This window comes from Callithrix jacchus, chromosome 9 (genome assembly GCF_049354715.1).
Source record: "Callithrix jacchus isolate 240 chromosome 9, calJac240_pri, whole genome shotgun sequence".
Lineage (NCBI taxonomy): Eukaryota > Metazoa > Chordata > Mammalia > Primates > Cebidae > Callithrix > Callithrix jacchus.
Window position 1 is genome coordinate 16,342,120 of NC_133510.1, and position 22,069 is coordinate 16,364,188.

General features: G+C 52.0%; 1 protein-coding gene across 15 annotated transcripts in view; it reads left to right on the forward strand.

The window, feature by feature from the left end:
* Nucleotides 1-22,069, forward strand: part of TEAD4 (TEA domain transcription factor 4) — an 83,261-nt gene extending 61,192 nt beyond the window's left edge. For 9 of the 15 annotated variants that reach the window (XM_054238025.2, XM_035255472.3, XM_054238027.2 and 6 more), the window contains 8 exons: nucleotides 439-567; nucleotides 1,528-1,571; nucleotides 2,096-2,151; nucleotides 3,586-3,725; nucleotides 4,754-4,927; nucleotides 19,363-19,503; nucleotides 21,506-21,658; nucleotides 21,769-22,069. In XM_054238025.2, the coding sequence (XP_054094000.1) occupies nucleotides 439-567; nucleotides 1,528-1,571; nucleotides 2,096-2,151; nucleotides 3,586-3,725; nucleotides 4,754-4,927; nucleotides 19,363-19,503; nucleotides 21,506-21,658; nucleotides 21,769-21,882 (951 nt within the window). In that variant the 3' untranslated portion in view covers nucleotides 21,883-22,069. Of the gene's footprint in view, nucleotides 1-438; nucleotides 568-1,527; nucleotides 1,572-2,095; nucleotides 2,152-3,585; nucleotides 3,726-4,753; nucleotides 4,928-19,362; nucleotides 19,504-21,090; nucleotides 21,313-21,505; nucleotides 21,659-21,768 lie in introns of those variants that run through there. The other 6 variants (XM_078338459.1, XM_078338460.1, XM_054238029.2 and 3 more) reach the window with 3 other exon arrangements.

The window sequence follows — 22,069 nt, forward strand, 5'->3', positions numbered from 1 at the left end:
TCCAGACAGCCCATGTGGCCAGGGATGGTCCTTCCTGTGCACTTGAGGAGGGATCCAGCGGATACTTGTGCATCGTTTTCACAAGACAGGTGCGGAGCTAGGCATGTGAGGTAGAGAGGTGAGCAAGGCATAGAAGACCCTTGTTCTCAAGGTGGCCCCGTAATTAGTAAAATGACAGACAATGTTTCTCTAAGCTCTGATGAAATAAGCAGAGCAAGTATCACGCCCCTCTGACAGATGAGAAAACTGGCCAGAGAAACCAGTCAGTGACTTTCTCAGTTGCAAAACAAGTTAATAGCTCAGCACAGACCTAACGCCTGGTCCCCCAGCTCTGGCTACTGGCAGCAAGACAGCTTCCCTGACCTGAGGGCCAGATCTGCCTGGTCTCAGCCTGACTAGTGACCCTGCTGAGGTCCTCCCTTGCAATGTCTCCCTCAGGACCAGGCAGCTAAGGACAAGGCCCTGCAGAGCATGGCTGCCATGTCGTCTGCACAGATCATCTCCGCCACGGCCTTCCACAGTAGCATGGCCCTCGCCCGGGGCCCTGGCCGCCCAGCAGTCTCAGGGGTAAGTGGGCTGCTGAGAGCCGGAGGCCAGGCCAGCCCTCCCTCCACCCTCCTCCCCCTTCAGAAGAGCCAGAAGCACTGGCCGGCCCAGATTTCTCTCACCTGAGTCCTATTGGCCAGGGCAGTCAGGGAAGGAGGGAACAAGGACCCAGGGGCCACACAAGTCCCAGCTTGCTGGTATTGGGACAGCTGTTCACAAGGGGGAAGGGGGCCATCCCCAGGAGCTGACCAACTGGTAGCTCTGCCAAGCTGGCCCAGTTTACAGATGAGGAAGCTGAAGCTGAGGGAACTGGAGCTGAAGTCTGAGACCAGTATGTCCCTGGGCAGCCCATGCCACGCAGCCTCATTCCTGCCCTCCTGCCAGGTGGAGAGCTGGTGCCCAAAACAAAGCCCTGGTCAGATTTTTAATTTCCCAGCCATGGCCATGCTGGCCACACTCTCAGAATGATCCAGAACAGCCCCTTTTCAGAGCTATCTCCTCACAGGGTTTTCGTGGCTCCAGGGACTAAGTGAGTCTTCAGGGTACCTGCAGCACCACCCTAGGCACGTGGGGAAGGGGCAGTGCCAGGCCACGGCATTTTTTAAAGTGTGTCCCAGAGAGCACTAGTCCGTCTGCATGTTAAACAGATAGGACACAGTGGTTCTGTGGGTAAGTGTGGGACCCTTGGCCGTAAGTGGGTTCTTGGTCTGCACTGTGACTCTGTGGGGGGTTGCCTTGTGCAGTGTGGACCACACCTCGGTGCTTTTCCCACGGAGCCCCTCATCCACAGAGCCTGAGAGCCGCCTGAAACACACTCTGGGCCTGTTAACATTTACTAGCTAGGTGAGGGCTTGGGCTGCAGCCTCTCCTCCCAGTGGAGGCCCTGCCCTGTCCCACTCCCATCCCCATGCCACGGGGCCCCTAGGGCCATGCCCGGGTGCACCTGGGGCCATGCTGATTCCATGCCTTTTGCCTCCTCAGTTTTGGCAAGGAGCTTTACCAGGCCAAGCCGGAACGTCCCATGAGTGAGTATGGCCTGGTTTCTGCTGCCAGTTGCTCCCATAACTGAACTTGAACCCATAAACTCATGACATTGAGCCTGGGCTCCAGGGTGTGCTAGGGCCAGTGCTGGGGTCAGCCTTTCAGGATGGCTTTGCGCTCAGGGATTGGGCTCTCCTGCTCTCAGGCATCACTGGGCTCGCCTGTGATGTCCACACCATAGGGTGGTATTTGCCAAAATTTCAGTCTGTCTAGGGTATAGGTACGGCCAGAGCCGGAGTCCCCCAGGGGAGGAGATTGGTAATGAGACCTCTGGCTGGCCTGGGAGGAAGAGAGGGAGGGGTGGATTTCTTCATCAGACACACTGTGTCTGCCGACCCACCACAAAACTGGAGGGAGTTAGCAGGGGTGGGAGCAGGAGACCAAGGCCCATCAGGACCACTGAAATCCTGACTACCAGGACCTGCCACACAGACCGTTGGACCCAGTGTAGGGGTCAGGGCAGCAGCCTGCCCGAGGCTGACACCTCCCTCTCTCCTCTCTCCCGCAGTGTGAAGCCTTTCTCTCAACAAACCTATGCTGTCCAGCATCCGCTGCCTCTGCCAGGTGGGTAGGTGCTGCGTGGCTCCCTTGCCATTGCAGCTATGCGGCTCCTGCCTCTGGGCCCAGGCCCCCAATAGCTGAATGCCTGCATGTCCCTCTTAAATGCTGCCCATGATGCACTGCGACCACACATCCCAGTCCCTGGCCACACCCCATTCCTTACCCCCAGCATGCACACCTCAGCCCAGTGCCAAGCCCCTTCATGCCCCTCAGGTTGCCTTGCTGCTGTTCCCCTCCCAGCTGTGCTCAGGGCTTGTGGGGCACATGCAGTTCCAAGGGCAATGCCTGCTCCTGGGCCTTGTTGCTGCAGTATGCCTCGCACACCTGGCTCCTGGGAGGGCTGAGGGGTGTCCAGCTCACCAGCCTGGGGCCCCTCCCGGGAAGAGGGACCCTTGTGGGAGAAGACCTGGTTAGTGGAGGCAGCCAACGTTGCCGACAGGAGCCCCCACCCCGCCCTGTCACTGACAGGCTCCACTGTGTCCTCACCTTTCTCAGGAGGGGCTCTCACCGCCTCCCACTCTGTAGGACAAGACCAGCTGCCCTTTCTGGCGTGGAGTCTGCCTGCTCTGCCCCTTGGCTTTCCCTGCCACCGAGAGCAGCCCTGCTCCTCCTCCTGCCCCCAGGTCCTGAAGACTGCTTTCTCTCATTTACACATCAAAACCAAGTCACAGCATCGCGTCCCGTCTGCCCTCTGTCATGCCAGTCCTCTCCTGTCCATGCTGACCCTGTCTTCACTCCGGGCCTGCTGCTGGCTCTTGCCTGCGTCCCTGCAGAAGCCTCTTCACCAGCTCCCTGTCCCCTCTCTCACCTCCTCTCATCACCCTGTCACTCACCAAAGCCTCAGTCTCACAGTGTTGCTTCCAGGCTTACGGTGCTTTCCTGTTCCCCTGGTGCCTTCAGGACATGATCTAAACTCTACAGTAGGACTGGTGTAGGTTCTTAGCAACCCTGGATCAGGAGCCTCTTCTGGGCCAGGCCCTGTTCTGGGAGCTGGGGAGACACCTGTGACGCAAACAGGAAACGTCCCCATCTCTCGGGGCTGATGTCACATTGTAATTGTTGATTGATCTGGTTATTTCTCTGACTGGAGCAGAAGTTGCTTGAGGGTGGGAACTTAACAGTGCCTGTTCTGGAAGCCTCTCGGTCCTGCAGGGCCCCAGCTGCCCTCTAGAATCCAGTCTTGCTCAGTGGTTCCATGCCAAGGCCTGAGTGGCTTGAGTTGTACCAGTCAAGCCCCTTTCCACCCGGGCAGCTCCAGGATGCCCTGGCCCAAGACTTGCACTCTCTCTACCAACCCTGCTAGGAGGTTCATTTAGGGAGACAGGCGGTCCCCCAGGCAGCACAGGTCCCCCTAAGGAGTCTTGGGGTCCTTGCAGAGGGTGTGGGCAGGGTGGGTGAATGAGGTCAGGTTCCATGTGCCTCTCTCACTTTGTGCAGGCTTTGAGTCTCCTGCAGGGCCTGCCCCGTCGCCCTCTGCACCCCCAGCACCCCCATGGCAGGGCCGCAGCGTGGCCAGCTCCAAACTCTGGATGTTGGAGTTCTCTGCCTTCCTAGAGCAGCAGCAAGACCCGGACACGGTAGGTCCTGGCCTCTGCCTGGCTGGCTCCCCAGCTGCCCCCTCCACCTCTGTTTCTGCTTCTGGTGCTCTTGCCCTACTCCACACTGGGCCTTAATTCAGGTTCCCCGTTCCTTTCCGAGCTTCCCTTCTGTTCCTTTTCTCCACTCCTCTTTTCCTCCACGCCACTGCTCTTCCCTCTTTCCCTCCTCCCTGGCTTCCTGTCCATGTTCCAGTGCCCAGGCAGCCTCCTGCTCCTCTCTCCCTGTCCTGCGTTCCTCCTCCCCTTCTAACTCAACCGACCCTTAGACTAAGGTCACTCTGGCCCCACCCCCACCCCCACACTGTCCCAGCCTTTCCCTGGCTCTGAGAGGCGGGCAGGAAGCTGAGGAGTCTCCTGTGTCTGCTTCACATCCTACGGGATACCAGCCTGTCCCCTTTGGTGTCCAGTGTCCTGGGTGACCAGTATCACCTGCAAAGGTCAGAAAAAGACCTAGAGGAGGCCAAGGTGATTAGATGTCCGACATCTTCAGACCTTTTTTTTTCCCCTTGAGACAGAGTCTTGCTCTATACCCAGGCTGGAGTGCAGTGGCATGATCTCAGCTTACTGCAACCTCTGCCTCCTGAGTTCTCCTGCCTTAGCCTCCCGAGTAGCTGGGACTACAGGCGCCCACCACCACACCTTACCTGGCTAATTTTTGTATTTTTAGTAGAGATGGAGTTTCACCATGGTGGCCAGGCTGGTCTTGAACTCCTGACCTCAAGTGATTCACCCATCTTGTAATCCCAAAATGCTGGTATTATAAGTGTGAGACACTGTGTGCAGCTCAAACCTCTTTTTAGCTGAAGAACCATGAACCAAACAGACTCTTACTCAGAAGTCCAGCATGTAAAATAAAAGAAAGAGACTTTCACCATCTCCATTTTACTCATGGGGAAACTGCAGCCAAGCGACTTGCTCCAGGTCACGTGGTGGGCATGTGGAGCCGGGGCTGTCTGTCTGTCCATCTGGCCCATGCTCCATCTCCCTCAAACCCACTCTCTCTGCAGTACAACAAGCACCTGTTTGTGCACATTGGCCAGTCCAGCCCAAGCTATAGCGACCCCTACCTCGAAGCCGTAGACATCCGCCAGATCTATGACAAATTCCCTGAGAAGAAGGGTGGACTCAAGGAGCTCTTCGAACGGGGACCCTCCAATGCCTTTTTTCTTGTGAAGTTCTGGGTAAGCCTGTAATAAACTCTTCCCTTCCTGCCACCAGAGCATCCGTGGTAGTGAGAATGGGGCGAGAGTGCCCAGAGTGTGCCGTTGCCATGGTGGAAACTTGGGGAGGCAGCACCATTGAGAAGGGGAGAGCATGGCTCTGTGATGGTTGGAGCTGAGCCGAGGAGTGGGGTGGTGATCCCAGAGAGCTAGCTGAATGAGGCCTTGCTTCATGGGTATTGATGCCAGCTAAGCTCAGCAGAAAGTGGGCCCTCAGGAGGTTTAGTTGGAGAAAGAGACAAAGGGGACCCTACAGGGATGAGTGAAGATGTATTGAGGAGCGCCCTTGTCACCCAGATCTGTGAATGGCAAGCCCTGCACTTGTTCCGGGCCTGGAGCTGGTCATTGAGTGCTCGTGTCCAAGGCATGCTGGGCTGGACAGAGCTTGGAGAAGGGGAGGGAAGTGTTGGATGGGTCATCCAGCTGACACTCTGCAGGGCAAGGCCACAGAAGAAACACTTACTCAACCTCTCAGACAGCTCAGCCTATAGACTTGGCCTCTGCTGCCCTCCCACCTCACCCATGGGCAGGTGTTTTGTGGGTAAAACCTCCTCCATTAGAAACGTCTTGTTGCCGGGTGTGGTGGTTCACACCTGTAATCCCAGCACTTTGGGAGGCCAAGGTGGGTGGATCACCTGAGGTCAGGAGTTTGAGACCAGCCTGACCAACATGGTGAAACTGGATCTTAAAAAATAAATTAATTAATTTAAAAAGAAAGAAATGTCTTGCCTGAGGCCAGGAGGTACAGTAGCTGATCTGGGAGCTTAGCTTCCTGGGGGCCCAGTATGTGCAGAAAAGGGGTACAAGGAGACAGTCACAAATAAGCGCTAATGAAGCCAGCAGTAAGGAAGGGCAGGAAATCAGGCTCTGTGACAGAGGCTTGGAATATTCTCAGGACATGGACTGAGGCTTGCGTGACTCCGCCTTCATTCCTTTCCCCAGTTCCCTTCAGTTCTCTTCACGCTCCTTTCAATGCCTCTTGTGCAAAGATTCTTACCTTTTATTTGCTCCCATACCACTTTCAAAAAAAAAAAGAATGGAAAGCATCATATTCTTGTCCTACTCCTCCCCACACCCGAATCCCAATCCCCAGAAGTAGTCACTGCAAATTTTAGCTGTTTATTTGGGTTTTATCTCTTTAGTTCTAAGTAATATGCTTATGTTGCTGGATCTCAATGTCATGATTAAGACACTATGTTTCCATTCCATTACATATCACTTCTCCCCGCGTCATCCCAATGTAATAATATCCAATAAGTTATTTAATTTAGTAAAAGTCATAAAATTTCACATTTTTTGACATGTATATTGATCACCAAAGAGCCAAGAGGGGGCTGGGTGTGGTGGCTCATCCCTGTAATCCCAGCACTTTGGAAAACCAACATGGGCAGATCACTTGAGTTCAAGACCAGCCTGGGCAACATGATGAAACCCCATCTCTACAAAAAATACAAAAATTAGCCAGTCATGGTGGCTCATGCCTGTGGTCTCAGCTACTCAGGAGGCTGAGATAGGAGAATGGCTTGAGCCTGGGAGGCAGAGGTTGCAGTGAATCAAAATCGCACCATTGCACTCCAGCCTGAGTGACAGAGCAAGACCCTGCCTCAAAACAAAAGCACAAAGAGTCAAGAAGCGTATTATGATTGCATTTTTACCTCTTGTACAACTTTTTTTTCCTGCAAATAAATGGCTCTTGTACTTCCATATTTCTTAAGAAGGCTATTCTTAAAAGTTTGTAAATTGCTCTATCAGAACCACCATATAAAATTAAAACTTTTCTTCCCAAATATTCAAAACTATTAGATAATTTATCAATTCCTCCTTTCTCCTAGAGATCCTCCTCCCAGCTGCCTCTGTTCTGCTGCAGTTTGAACGTGTTATTCTTTAGGCTTGCCCTACAGTTGTCATCCTGAGGCTCTCCTATATTGATTGTACAATTTTCTAGCTCTTACATTTCTCTCTTTATTGATATACCTTCTTCATTTTGCTGGAACACATCCTCTAGTACCTTCTAAGAAAAGATGCATGGTACGTAAATGACCTTACTTCTTTGAAATGTCATTATTTTTATTATATCCTTATACTTGACTGATTGGTAGTCTGGGTAAAGAATCTAGATCATGCATCGTTTTCCCTAGAAAATGATGACTTTATTTTTGAGACTGTGTGTGTGTGTGTGTGTGTGTGTGTGTGTGTGTGTGTGTTTGTTTGTTTTGAGACGAAGTGTGTGTTTGTTTGTTTTGAGACGAAGTTTTGCTCTGTTGCCCAGGCTGGAGTGCAGTGTTCGATTCTGGTTCACTGCAACCTCCACGTCCCAGGTTCAAGCCGTTTTGTGCCTCAGCCTTCTAAGTAGCTGGGATTACCAGCATGTGCCACCAGGCCTGGCTAATTTTTGTATTTTTAAGAGAGATGGGGTTTTGCAGTGTTGATCAGGCAAAGAATCAACCAGTGTTGATCTCGAACTCCTGGTCTCAAGTGATCTGCCCACCTTGGTCTTCCAAAGTGCTGGGAAATAATTTTCAAGAATCATTTTTTAATGCATTGTGTCATTATCTTCTGACATAGTTTGATAGCGTTCTAATTCCCTACCTTTTGCTATATAACTTGTTTTCTTTTCTTTTTTTTTTTTATAAAGATGGGTTTCACCATGATGGCCAGGCTGGTCTTGAACTCCTGACCTCCGGTGATCCACCCACCTCGGCCTCCCAAAGTGCTGGGATTACAGGCTTGAGCCACCGCGCCCAGCCTCTTGTCTGTTTTCTTAGAGATTTCCTTGATTTTGTCTTCTGACTCTCTTCTGAATTAGTTAAGGTTGTGTCCAAGTACCATATCACACAAAACCTAAAGAAACAGTGGCATAAATTGTTTTTCTTTCACATCAAGGAAGTCTAGAGGGAGACAGTCCAGGCTGGCCCAGCACTGCTGACATTATCAGGGCCCTGGCTTCTCTCTATCTGCCATCCTCAGCATATGACTTCTGACCTTGGGGTCATGACTGCTGGTGTTCCCGCCACCATATCCATCTTCCAAGCATCAAAAGAAGCCAGTTTAGCTCCCTGTATGGGGCCTGCTGGGAAGTCCTGCATAACACCTGATTAGTTGTATGGTTGCACCTAGCCACAAGGAACCAGGGAAAGGTACTTTTTTTGTTGGGTAAGTTGTCATTCTGAATAAAATCAGGGTTCTAATACTGTAGAAGAAGCTGCCTGCATTCTTTTATGGATGTATCTTAGTTCAGTTGATGACATTTTGTTTTTTCTGGGTAGTTTATAAAGTATGCATCTTATAGTCAAGGGTGAATTAGATTAATGGTATACAGCAGCATCTGCACCGCACCTGTTGAATATTTAATATTGGCTCTGACATTTTAATTTTCCAGAGTTCCTTCTTGTTCTGTGATTACATCAAGATGTCTGATGGATGCACTTTTTATCTTGTTTTTATTAAGGGTATGAAGTGAGTGTTATTTCTTAAGTTTTCTCCTGCTCCTAACCCTCGTCCCACCCACACCCAGACTGAGTCTCGCTGTGTTGCTTAGGCCGGAGTGCAGCGGCAGGGTCTTGGCTCAGTGCAACCTCTGTCTCCCTGTTTAAGCGATTCTCCTGCCTCAGCCTCCCAAGTAGCTGGGACTACAGGCACATGCCACCACACCCAGATAATTTTTGTATTTTTAGTAGTGACAAGTTTTTGCAATATTGGTCAGGCTGGTCTTGAACTCCTGACTTGAAGTGATCCGCCCGCCTTGGCCTCCCACACTGCTGGGATTTAGCCACTGCACCTGGCCTCCTGCTCTTTTCTTTGTTTCCTTTTAATTCTGTTTTTCTGTCTGTTTTGATCCTTGTCTTTCCAGTTGGAGGGTTTTCTTTGGTATCTTCAATTCTTAGCGACCTGTCTGTATGTTTTAGTGGTTTTCTTGCAGTGTAATTAACCTTACCATACATTTTACCTACTTATAACATACAAGCCAGGCACAGCAGCTCACGCTGTAATCCCAGCAGTTTGGGAGACCGAAGCAGGCAGATTGCTTGAGCTAAGGAGTTTGAGACCAGCCTAGGCACATGGCAAAAACCTGTTTCTACAAAAAAATACAAAAGTTAGCCAGGCATGGTGGCATGTGCCTGTAAACCCAGCACTTTGGGAGGACAAGGCAGGTGGATTGCTTGAGGCCACAAGTTGGAGACCAGCCTAGCCAACATGGCAAAACCCTGTCTCTCCTAAGAATACCACAGTTAGCTGGGCATGGTGGTGTGTGCCTGTAATCCAAGATACTCAGGAGGCTGAGGTGGGAAGATCGCTCGAGCCTAGGAGGCAGAGGTTGCAGTAAGCCAAGATCATACCATTATACTCCAGCTTGGGCGACAGGGCAAGATCCTGTCTCAAAAAATAAAGCATACAATTCACAGTTTTTTAGTATATTCACAAAGTTGTGCAGCCATTACCAAAATCAATTTTAGAACATTGTCATCACCCCCAAAATAATAAGCCCTGATCCCTTTAGCTGTCACTCTCCACTCCCACCCCGCCTGCCCTGTGCAATAATCTGCTTTCTGGCTTTGAAGCTTTGCCTCTTCTGGACATTGTATATAAATGGGTTCATATAGGATGTGATCTTTTGTGACTGGCTTCTTTAACTTGGCATATGTTTTCAAGGTTCAGCCATGTTTTAGCATGCACCTTCCTTTTTATGGCCAGTAATGTTCCTTGTATGGGTAGCTCACGTTGTTCCTCCATTCAGCAGGTGATGGGAATTTGGTTGCTTCCTCCTCCTGGCTGTTATGAATAATGCTACTGTGAACACTGCCTGCACATGTTTGTGTGGACATTCGTCTTCATTTCCTTATGCTTACATGTGGAATTACTGAGTCATATGGCAACTCTGTTTCGCTTTTTGAGGCACTCTCAAGAAGCTTCCAAGTGGCTGCAGCATTTTATATTCCCGCCTGCAGGGTGTGCAGATCCTGTTTTCTCCACATCCTCACCGACACTTGATATTCTTTGATTGTACCATCCTAGTGAATGTGAACTGATAACTCATTGTGTGTATTTGCATTTCTGTGATGACTCATGATGGTAAGCATCTTCTCATGTGATTACTGGCCATTTGTATATCTTCTCTGGAGAAATGTCAATTCAGAAATTCAGATCCATTGTCCCCTCTCTTTTTTTTTGAGGCAGTCTTGCTCTGTTGCCCAGGCTACAGTGCAATGGCACAATCTTGGCTCACTGCAACCTCTGTCTCTCGGGTTCAACCGATTCTCATATCTCAGCCTCCCGAGTAGCTGGGATTATAAGCATGCACCACCATGCCCAGGTCATTTTTGTATTTTTAGTAGAGGCGAGGTTTCGCCATGTTGCCCAGGCTGGTCTGGAACTCCTGAGCTCAAGTAATTTGCCTGGCTCGGCCTCCCAAAATGCTGTAATTACAGGTGTGAGCCACTGTCCCCAGCCCCCATTGCCCATTTTTATAATAAAATTGGGTTATTTTTATTATTAAATTATGAGTTCTGGCCGGGCACGGTGGCTCAAGCCTGTAATCCCAGCACTTTGGGAGGCCGAGGCAGGTGGATCACGAGGTCAAGATATCGAGACCATCCTGGTCAACATAGTGAAACCCCGTCTCTGCTAAAAATACAAAAAATTAGCTGGGCATGGTGGCGCGTGCCTGTCATCCCAGCTACTCAGGAGGCTGAGGCAGGAGAATTGCCTGAACCCAGGAGGCGGAGGTTGCAGTGAGCCAAGATCGCACCATTGCACTCCAGCCTGGGTAACAAGAGCGAAACTCCAACTCAAAAAAAAAAAAAATTATGAGTTCTTAATTCTGAATAAAAGTTTCTTATCAGATATATGATTTGCAAGTATTATTTCCCATTCTGTTGAGTGTCTTTTCACATTCTTTTTTTTTTTTTAACCAGGGTTTTGCTGTGTCTTTCAGGCTGGAGTGCAGTGGCTTGATCATTGCCCACTGCAGCCTTGAACTTGGGCTCAAGTGATCCTCCTACCTCAGCCTCCTGAGTAGCTGGGACTATAGGCGTGCACTACTATGCCTGGCCAATTTTTTGTTTTAATTTTTTGTACAGGGTCTCATTATGTTGTCCAGGCTGGTCTTGAACTCCAGGCCTCAAGTGATCCTCCTGCCTCGGCCTTCCAAAGTGCTGGGATTATAGGTGTGAGCCACTGTGCATTCTTAAAAGTGTCCTTTGATGCCCAAAAGTCTTAAATTTTGATGATGTCCAATTTATCAAGTTTTTCTTGTGTTATTTGTACTGGTTATATTTAGTAGTGTCTGAGAGCTCTTTGTGCAAGGTAGGACTTGTCACCTGGTGGGCTTTACTTTAAGATGATTGGGCTTGGAGAGCCAGCTGTTTTATTGGGGAAATCAATAAATGTGTGTGTTTACTGGATTCCCCCATCCCCGCCCCCCGCCCCTCGAGTTGATTCAGTTTCTCCAGAGACAATTCCTTTAATTTCCCTGGAAGGGATGTACTTGGTCACAGGTGTTCTGGTAGTGGGGTAGGGTAAGGGTAGGGGCCCTGGCCATTTCTGATGCTGGCTTTCACTTAACTCTCCTGTTCTTACTCCCCTTCTTCCCTCTTTTGAACAAGCCCAGTGTCCCTGAGACCTGTAGCCCTCTGTTTAATTAGTGAAGATGGTCACCCTTTGGTCTTAAAAAAAATTTTTTTTTTAATTTTTAATTTTGTAGAGACAGGGTCTCACTATGTTGCTCAGACTAATTTCCAACTCCTGGGATTAAGCCATCTTCCTCAGCCTCCCAAAGTGCTGGGATTACAGGCGTGAGGCATCACACCTAGCTGACCCTTTGATCTTCTGCTGGTGCATGGGAGGGATGGGGGCCGGACCGTCCAGTGTATAGACTTTTGTCAGTTCCTTGGGTCAAATCCTGTGCCTCCCTAGCCCCTATTCTCCTGCCTCAGCCTCCCGAGTAGCTGGGATTACAGGCACGCGCCACCATGCCCAGCTAATTTTTTGTATTTTTCGTAGAGACGGGGTTTCACCATGTTGACCAGGATGGTCTCGATCTCTTGACCTCGTGATCCACCTGCCTCGGCCTCCCAAAGTGCTGGGATTACAGGCTTGAGCCACCGCGCCCGGCCACATTTTTTAAAGTTCCTTGCTGTTATCCTTCTAGCTGTGTCTCTGGAAGGGGAAAAAATAAACATGTCTAGTCAATCTCCCACCTTGAGCCAGGTGTCCAGGATGCTGGGTGTGACCTGTGTGACACTTTGAAGGGGTCAGCAGTCGCTGTTTGGAGTGCTGGGCTGAGAAGCCTCTAGCAGGGAGGAGTGCTGGGTGGACGGTCACGGCCGCATGGCGTAGCTGGGGAAATGTTTGTCAGCCCTTCTCCTTGAGTGATGAGGAGTCATTTAACAAGGTTTTTGAAGAGGGCAGGATGTGGCCGCAGGTGTGCTTAGTTGGATAACTCCAGCACCCAGACTGGAAGCAGGTGTGAGACTCCTGCAGCCAAGGCATGAGGCTCCTGGGAGCTCCCGAGAGGCTGGCTTCAGGGCATGTCATGGGAGATTCTCAGGAAGGGCTTCAGTCATCTCCGAAGTCTCTCTTCCAGCTCTGGATGTGGGAATTAGAACCTGTATAGCTGGTAGTGGCGACTTCTAACCCTGCTGTGCGTCTAAGGGGGTCCCCAGCTCCCCTGCAGAAGCCTCCACCCTCACTTGAGCACTTACTCCCCTGGTCTGTCCAGGCTCAGCCCTGACTCAGGGGAAGGAGCTTAGGCGAGCTGATCTGTGGCTCTTCCCTGGCATGACTCAGGACCCTGGGGGTGCAGTTGGGGTCAGAGGGGAGACCCGGTCAGCAGTGGCAGGAAGCACTCATGGGAACACTTCCTTGGTGTGGGAGGTGGCGTGTCTGGGGCCCTCTTGCTCTAGCTCCTGCCTTCTAGCTATTGGTAATATTTTCTGTTCTAGCCACCCTCCAGATGAGGACCATCCTAGGTCTCTTGTTTCACAAGTAAGGGAACAAAGTCATGGAGTAAGCCAAGGCCTGGCCCTGAGTGCCCCAGCCAGAGTGACCTCTCTCCTGTGGGCACTCCTGTTGGCTACATGCTGTGAGATAGATGGGCACAGACAGACTGAGAGAGATGACAGCCACACTTTTCTCACTATGTTACATAGAGTAACACGTCTGGTCCTCACCACAGCCCAGACTGTTGATAACCTCATCTGCAGAAGGGAAACTGAGGCATAGGCAGGTGAAATCACCTGCCAAAGGTTGGCCAGTTCACAGTAGCAGACCCAGGATCCATACCTGAGCAGCCTGACTCCAGGGTGTGTGCTTGGAGCCACCACACGAAACAGTCCTTGCCAAGTCCCTGGCTGCCCTCCATGCAGGGTCCTGGAGCTTCCTCTGCTCCCGCTGGAGAAGGTTCTGAATTGTCTAAAACAGATCCCCAGTCCCTTGGGGAACGGCAGGCAGTGGTAGCGTGGAGAGAGCAGACTTAGCTCTGTGCAGTCGGTGCAGAGCCAGGCACTTGGGCTTCTTGCGTCTCCTCCACCTCAGATATCCCTTCCAGAAAATAGGGCAGACGAGGCCGGGCGTAGTGGCTCATGCCTGTAATCCAACCACAAGGCGGGCGGATCACCTGAGGTCAGGAGTTCAAGATCAGCCTGACCAACATGGTGAAACCCCGTCTTTTAAAAAAAAAAAAAAAAAATAGGGCGGACGAAGGTTGCCAGGGAGGAAGGAAGACCTAGAAGGTACTTTTCCAAATTTGGTGGTGGCTGTGTCCTCTCTTCCCTTCTGACTCTAGGGGAGTTTGTAGGTGGGGGTTGATGGGAGAAGAGAGGGTCGGGACAGCTGGTGCCGAGGGCGTGGGATTCAGTGGGTTCCTATGTGGGCTCAGTGCTCTGGCCATGTGCTCTGTGGACCCAGCATGACCTTTGGCTTCCAGGAGCTCAAACTCTGGATGGGAGTATCCAGCAGGGGTCTCAGAGTCCTGGGTCAAGGGCCGCTAGACAGGGCAGTGTGGTAGGCCACCAGTGAGGCCCTCCTGAAGTGTCACGGCCAGGCACGGTGGGCAGCAGTTGACCCCAGCTGGGACACATTTGAGAACTGTGTTCTGGGCAAATATTGGCTTCTCTGCACCTCTGCTTCTTTGTGTGAATCGTCAGCAGTTTGATCTTGGGGGCCTGCCAGGGGCTGTGTTGCTGAAGACCCTGTGTGTGTGGCCAGCTGGCACTGAGTGGGGGGCTGTGGCCTGTCCCTACCCCCCCGCCTTGCCTGAGCCCTGTCTGAGTGCCAGCAGCCTGGGCAGGATGAGGACAGGTGAAATCAGAGACGAGGGAGCGCTGGAGGCCAGGGCACCTTGGCGGTCATCTGCTCCCTCCTCCGCATGTATGGGGCGGGCAAAGGCACCAGAGGAAGACGCATATGTTAGAGGAAAGGTAAATATTCGTATTTGCTGACGGTGAGACTTTGCGTCAGTTGTGGGTCCTCACAGCCTGCTTCGGCTGCCCCAAGCATCGGGAAACTCCTGTCTTCTGCTTCCCACCCTGGTCCCCACTTCCCCTGCCATCAGCTGGTGTGAACTTGGCCACACACAATTAGGAAGGAAAACTGCTCAGGCAAGGAAGCAGCGTCACCTCTCCTGGAGCCTTTCTTTTCCTGCCTGGCTGTTTTTTCAGTCCCAGCTCCCAGGCCCTGAATGTGCATGCTGGAGAGGCCATCAGAACTCCCTTGGAGTGGGTGGAGGACTTGGCTGTTCCCAGTCCAGCCTCCGTGCCTGCCCCCTGAGTTACTGCTTTTACTGAGGGCACTGTGGTGGTAATCCATAGACTCGTGGACTGCTGGGACATATTTCCGGCTGGAAGTGGCATCTGCCAGCCTGAGGGGCTGAGGCTGCTGGGGCTGTGCCCTATCTAATGACTGTCACGGGGCCTGGAGTGAGGGACTGATGCACTGAAGCCCCCTTACCCCCACAGAGCCCTGCAAGTCTGGCAGAGGCCACCTGTCCCTGGGGCCAGGGAAAGGGGGCCTTTGGGTACTAGTGGCCATTAATGCTGCTCTGCACATTGGAAATGCCGGGCAGAGCTGGGCACCGTGGAGGCAACAGAGGACCCCAGGCGTTCCTCCCATCTCAGCCTGCTGTTCCCTTTCAGGCCCTGACATTTCTCCCAGGCACATACCAGCACATGACAATGAATCTGAGCCCCTCCAGGCCCCCACACCCGGGCTGCGGCTGTCTCCGCTCATCTGTCAGTCACCCGATCCCCCACACCTGTTCCAGGCATAGCCTGTGAGCTGCCCACCCTCACGCACAGCTATGAATAGGGTGGAGAGAAGGTTGCAAGGGGGCACTCACAGGGCAGGGGGCGGCTCTCATTTTTTCTTAGGCTAAGAAGCATAGCTTGTTTTGGGGAGGTGCTCACCGTGGGGGGATATGAGGGTGGACAGGAAATGTCAGGAGTATATAGTTGCAGGAGAAGGAGTGGGCTGTATGTAATTAGAAGGATCCAGGCACTGAGGACCTGACAAGGTGCTCTCGGGCGGGTCGTCCGTGTGGCCAGCTGGTGTCTTCTGGGTCTGTGCAGTGTGACCACAAGCTCTTTTTCTCCCCTGGCCTCTACCCCCAGAGCCTGATTCTATTTGCTTTCCCAGTTACAAGTTCCCTGAGAGCAGAAACAATGTCTCAACTTCTCTGGGCCCCCCTGCCTCTAGCAGTGCTGGCCTGGGCTGGATAAATGAGTGGCTGAGTTGTGGGAAGAGCCAGGGAGCCAGAGCTGATGACAGAAAAGTGTATTTGAGATGGGGGTGGAGCTGGGGTGCAGAAAGCTCAGGGTGAGCAGGACTGGTTAGATTCCTGCTTATGACTGAGGGACCTTGCTCTTCTCACTGATGCCACCTGGAGGTGAGAGGGTGAACAGCCGCCTGCAACCTTGATTGAAGTCCCACCCTGCCAAGGACCTGGGGTAGAGCTTAGTTGTTGCTTCCAAGGAGCATCCAATCTGGAAGGGGACAAGGACGTCTGGACAGATTATGACAGATAGGGTAATGGAGGGGGATATACCAGTTGCTCCTGGGGTCTGGGGGGCAGCTGCTGCCTCTGTGTGTCTGTGTCTGGAAGAACTGGAAGATATGGGTGCCAGTCCTTCCCAGCTTGGCACACAGCATTCTTCTAAGGTGGCACATGAATACGCTTTTTTTTAGTTAATAGTTATAAAGTTGGCTGGGCTCCGTAACTCATTCCTGTAATCGCCCCACTTTGGGAGGCCGAGGCAGGAGTATCACTTGAGCCCAGGAATGGCAACATAAAGCCCTATCCCTATGTTTCAAAATAATTTTGTTTGAAAATATGAAAAGTAGTTACAGGCCAGGCATGATGGCTCACTCCTGTAATCCCAACACTTTTGTGAGGCTGAGGTGGGCGGATCACTTGAGGTCAGGAATTTGTGACCAGCCTGGCCAACATGGTAAAACCCTATCTCTACTTAAAAAAAAAAAAAAAAAAAAAAAAAGACAAAATCTAGCCGAGCATGGTGGTCGGGATGCTGAAGCAGAAAAATTGCTTGAACCCCGGAGACAAAGGTTGCAGTGAGCTGAGATCGGGACTGCATCTCAAAAAATAAAAATAACGTTATATAGTTATTTCCATATATATTAAAGAGGATAAATCCTTGATTTCATGGATTTATTACTTAGAATGGAATTAAGGAATAAAAGTGAGTTGATTTAAAAGGATCAGGACTGCAGTAGATGGCGCATGAATGCAGCATTGGTCAGAGGGGCCATGTGTGGCTGACGGCTGAGGGTCACCACCGTTGATGCCTGACCTCAACTCTCGATGTTCCCTGCCATGTCCAGTGTGTCCTTCCCAGGCAGCTGGGCTTCCTGCTAGTGGCTCTGCAGGCACTGTTCACATTTCCGGCCTGTGCTTCTAGCTGCAGCATGTCCTGAGCACACAAACTGTCCCCCAGCCCCTTTTTAGGAACAGTCTGACAAACTCAGTCTCCTAGGAGGAGCAGGTGACTTAGAGAAAATAGCAGACAGGTCAGGTGCAGTGGCTCACACCTGTTATCCCAACACTTTGGGAGACCAAGGTGAGAGGATCACTTGAGGCCAGCCTAGGCAACAGCAAGACCCTGTCGCTACAAAATATTTAAACAATTAGCCAGGTATGGTGGCACATGCCTATAGTCCCAGCTACTCAGGAGGTTGAGGTGGGAGGACTGCTTGAATCCAGGAGTTCGAGGCTGCAGTGAGCCATGATCACACCACTGCACTCCAGCCTGAGCAACAGAGCAAGACCTCGTCTCTAACAAAAAAAAAAAAAAAAGAAGAAGAAGAAGGAAAAGAAAAAGAAAATAGGAGACAGAAAGCCCTCCTCTGGTCCCGTTTGCCTTGGGCCAGTCACAGCCACTTAAATCTGGCCCGGCAGAGGCCTGAGCCACCTCTGCCATGCCCCCCTTCCCCACACACTGCCTGTGATGCGCCATCTCCTCCCTCCCAGCATCACAGATGGAGACAGAGTGGGGAGACTGAGGCAGCCCAGGGTTGCAGAGGTGGGTGTTTGAGATTAGCACCGCTGTCTGTGGCAGAGGCTGAGCCTGACTCGAATGCTCTTTTTCCCTCATGGCCTCATCCAAGCCGAGGCAGATGCACTGAACCATATGCCATTCTGTTTCAGCGTGAAAACAGCCTTTCCTTCCTCGTCATAAGCATAGTCCACCCTCATTCTGCTCTGTAGCCTGCTCTCCCACTCAGTGTGTTTGTAGTCATCCATGGTAATAAATGCAGGTCCTCAGCGTTTTTTGTGGCTACATAATGTTTCCATTGTGCTATAGACAGTCAACACCCCCTGCCAGTCTAGAGAAAGGTCCTACTCTTAAGAAAGCTTTTCTCCAGAGGAGAGAAAATAATGACTGAGTGTCCCCTCATGGCCAGTAGTAGAATTGCTCGGTGCCTGGCTCTGAATCCGGCCAAAACCTTCCGGGGGTTCTGGGGATCCCTTATATCTTTGCATAGAAGAGCCTTGGTGTCAGAGCCTTGGTGAAGGCCTGGGGCTCTGCTGCATTCGGAGGGCTGCACTCTGGGTGCAGCTTGCAGTGATTTTAGACCAGTGGCGTGGGTGGGAGGAGCGGCCTCCCCTGAGAATAAGCCTTTTGTGATGTGCCTGCTCATTGCTTCTGAGTCTTGACTTGTTCTCTTAGCACCCCTGGCTCAGATGGGGTGATTTGATGTGGGGCTGAGGTTCTGGGTGTGGGGATCCCTAAGTGACCTAGGGCTTCAGGAATATGGTTCCTGCCTCAGAGTCAAGTTGTCTCATCTGGTGCCTTCCTTTCTTCACTGTGGCTCCCTGCCCATTTGGGACAGGTATTGGGGTTGGAGCCTGAAGACCTAGGGTCTTTCCCTTACCAGCAGGATGGCGTTGGGCAAGGCTAACAGTCAGGACCCCTTGTGTATAAAACTGAGGCTGTGGTTTTGGGCGTGAAATCGGCACCATCTTACTCCGCCTTTTCTAGAAGGGAAGTTTTGGATTAGCCTGACATCCAGCAGGAGGCCCTCTGGGCCCTGTTTTCATCAGGGGAAGGAAGAGCAGCCTGTCTGAGGCAAGGTGAGAAGCTGACTTAGAGGACCAGTGGCTGGGCCTATGAAGGGCCTTGTGAGCCAGGCTGGGGACTGAGACTCCTGTCCTTTGTGACTCAATGAGACAGTGCAGTGACTTGTCTTCTCCCAGAGAAGTTAAGAGAATGAACCAAAGGGAGGGGCCGCTGATGCTGTAGAGATTGCTCTGGAGGCTGAAGCAGAGATGTCAAAAGATCCAAGGTGGTGGGACTCAGCAACACCTAGCGGGGCGAGAGGCCAGCCCCAGAGCCGTTTCTAAGGGAGCATCAATTGGGTCTCCGGTGAGACCAGAGGATGAGACGGGAGCATCCTTCACCCCTTCCACCCTCCCCTCTGCCGGTCTCTTGTCCTGGCTTTCTGTTCTCTTGCTTCCTGCACTATCAAAATTCACTCTGGAAGGATTCTGATAGAGGCATTCAAACTAACACAGAGCTGGCTGGTAGAGATTCAAACCTTTGCAGTTCAACAAAAACAAAGTCTTAGACTATGAAACTTGAAATCCTAAAGATGGAATCTGGGGCTCCCACCTACTGGGTGTGTTAGTATCTGGGCAGGCAGTGGTGGCCTGAAACTATTTGGGTCCCAGTGTCCTCTTTTCCCGTGATTTAGGCAACACGACCTGATTTTGTAACAGGCTGAGATGTAGAGGTTGGTGGACACTTTCCAGCGTCCTACTGTCTACCCTCAGTCTGATTTCTCCCCAGCCCTGGAACTGGGACTGGGACCCCGAGGTCTCCTTGATGCTCCCCATCTGACATGGCACCTGCTAACCACTCCCTCGGCTTCCCCCTGTCTCCCTCCAGGCAGACCTCAACACCAACATCGAGGATGAAGGCAGCTCCTTCTACGGGGTCTCCAGCCAGTATGAAAGCCCCGAGAACATGATTATCACCTGCTCCACCAAGGTCTGCTCTTTCGGCAAGCAGGTGGTGGAGAAGGTTGAGGTAGGAGGCCACCCTGCTGGGTGAGGGACGGTGGCAGTGGTCCTTGTTTGCTGGGCATGACTTCCATTTGTTTTCAGGAAGAGTGCCCTGCGCTAGGGAGCCAGGACAATTCCTCGTTGCCTTCCGTCTCTGCTGTCAGTGCTGCGTGCCTCCCACATTCCCCTTGGCGCTATTCTGCCCAGCTCACCAGAGCATTGCTGCCCTTCCAGGCTGGGCCTGCATCTTCCATGCACGTCATTACAGGCACCCCTGGTCCTCTCCAAGAGCAGAGCCACAGCCCAGGCAGGGCCTCGGGGCATCTACACAGTCCAGCCCTCTGCTTCACAGTGGAGGCCCAGAGAGAGCAGAAGGCCTCTCCCTACTGCTGCCTTGTGGCCACACAGCTCACGGTGCAGAAGCAGGGCCAGGCGTCTAGGATCTCTGTCCCCTGCTCACTTTTACCCCATGAATGCCCAAAACTCTTCCTTCCCTGATTTTCTACTTGTGGGTACCCCAGAGACCCTGCTCTAGTGGAAGTTAGAGAGACTATAGTCCCTGGCCAAGGGTGGTGCAGGACAGTGGCGAGGAGCACAAGCTCGGGGAATCCTCCCCCCCCAGCCACACTTGGTGGGTGTTGTGATAAAATCCTCTGTTTATCTTTAAACGAGGGCAAAGTCACCTTCCCTGTTGGTGACGCAGACTCTGGCAGCACCCTGTGCTCTGGGCCTGCTACGTGGTGGCAGTGACAAGGAGCTGGGACTAACGGCCTCCAACCCAAAGCACCTGTGGACTCTGAGAGTCTGGGAGCCTGTACAGCCCACACACTCGCTACACCAGACCTCCTCCCATGCAGGCCGGCCTCCATCCCTCCCCTCACCGCTGCCCTCACATTGGTCTGAATTAATGAAGTCTCAATCTCACAGCCTGTCAGTCCTTGATAACCTTCCTCATGCCAAGGGCAGCCAGATGCCAGGCCAGCACCAGGGAAGGGACACTCTTCCATCCAGTGCTTCTCCACCTGCTGCACCTTACAGTCTCCTGGGAGCTCTGGAAACACACCAGTCCTGAAACCCATTCACACTCCCCAATCTCTAGGGTAGAGTCCAGGCATTAGTGGTTTTTAAAAAGTTCCTCAAATTATTTATTTCAAATTAAACTTGTAAAAACTTTGGAGATAATTGTGGATCCACTTGGGACCATAATCCTGTGTGCCCCTCACCCAGCTCTTGCTCTGGCGATATCTTGCATAACTAGAGTATAATGTGGGCAACCAAGAAATTGATGTTGATGCAGCCCACCAGTCCGGTTCAGATCTCACCAGTTTTATATGCAGTCCTATATGCACGTGCATACCTGTGCGTAGGTATGGAGATTTGTGTGATCACCACCAGACTCCCAGTGGGCCCTGTGCAACCAGCAGTGTCCTCGTGTAGAGCCAGGATTGAGAGGTGCCTACCCTGCTCTTGTGTCTCCTTAAGCTCCCCTCCTGCCATCCCCAGTTCCTGCTGGCCACCTGTGGAGGAAGGAGGTCTTGTTTAATGTCCACCAACCTAAGAGGGTGACTGTTCTCTCTTTCTCTCTCTCTCTCTCTTTTTTTTTATGAGACAGTCTCACTCTGTCACCCAGGCTGCAATGCAATGGTACGATCTCAGCTCACTGCAGCCTCTGCCTCCCAGGTTCAAGTGATTCTCCTGCTCAGCCTCCAGAGTAGCTGGGATTGTAGGCGTATGCCACTATGCCTGGCTAATTTTTTTATTTTAGTAGAAATGGGGTTTCACCATGTTGGCCAGGCTGGTCTTGGACCCCTGACCTCAGGTGATCCTCCTACCTCAGCCTCCCAAAGTGTTGGGATTACAGGTGTGAGTCTTTGTGCCTGGCTGGGGGTGACTCTTTTCTCAAGGGCCCCTGGACCTCCTGCGTTTCCGGTCACCAGTGACTGGGTCCTGGGGCTTCCCATGAGATGGGTCTGGGCTGGAGGTGGTCAGAAGGGATTCTAAGCCCTTGCTGTCCCCGGGTCCTGCAGACAGAGTACGCTCGCTACGAGAATGGACACTACTCATACCGCATCCACCGGTCCCCGCTCTGCGAGTACATGGTCAACTTCATCCACAAGCTGAAGCACCTGCCCGAGAAGTACATGATGAACAGCGTGCTGGAGAACTTCACTATCCTGCAGGTGTGCGGCGGGTGCTGTGGCTGTGGCTGGAGTCTGTCCGTGGGTAGCAGCAATGGCGTGCCCTCATCTGGGGCCTTCTTAACCCTTGACTTTTTAACCCTCTTCCACAGGTGGTCACCAACAGAGACACACAGGAGACCTTGCTATGCATTGCCTATGTCTTTGAGGTGTCAGCCAGCGAGCACGGGGCTCAGCACCATATATACAGGCTGGTGAAAGAATGAGAGACTCGGGGAGCAGGGAGGGGGGAAGAGACGTGTGTGCAGGAAATGGGGACGTGGGGAGGGGACCTGCAGGGGCAGCCCCCTGAAATGCCAAGAGTGCTGAGAGGAGTGGTTGTGACTCTACCCAGGAACAAACTGTGCCTGAACCTGCGGTGCCCAACCCCAAATAAACCCAAGATGCTCTGTA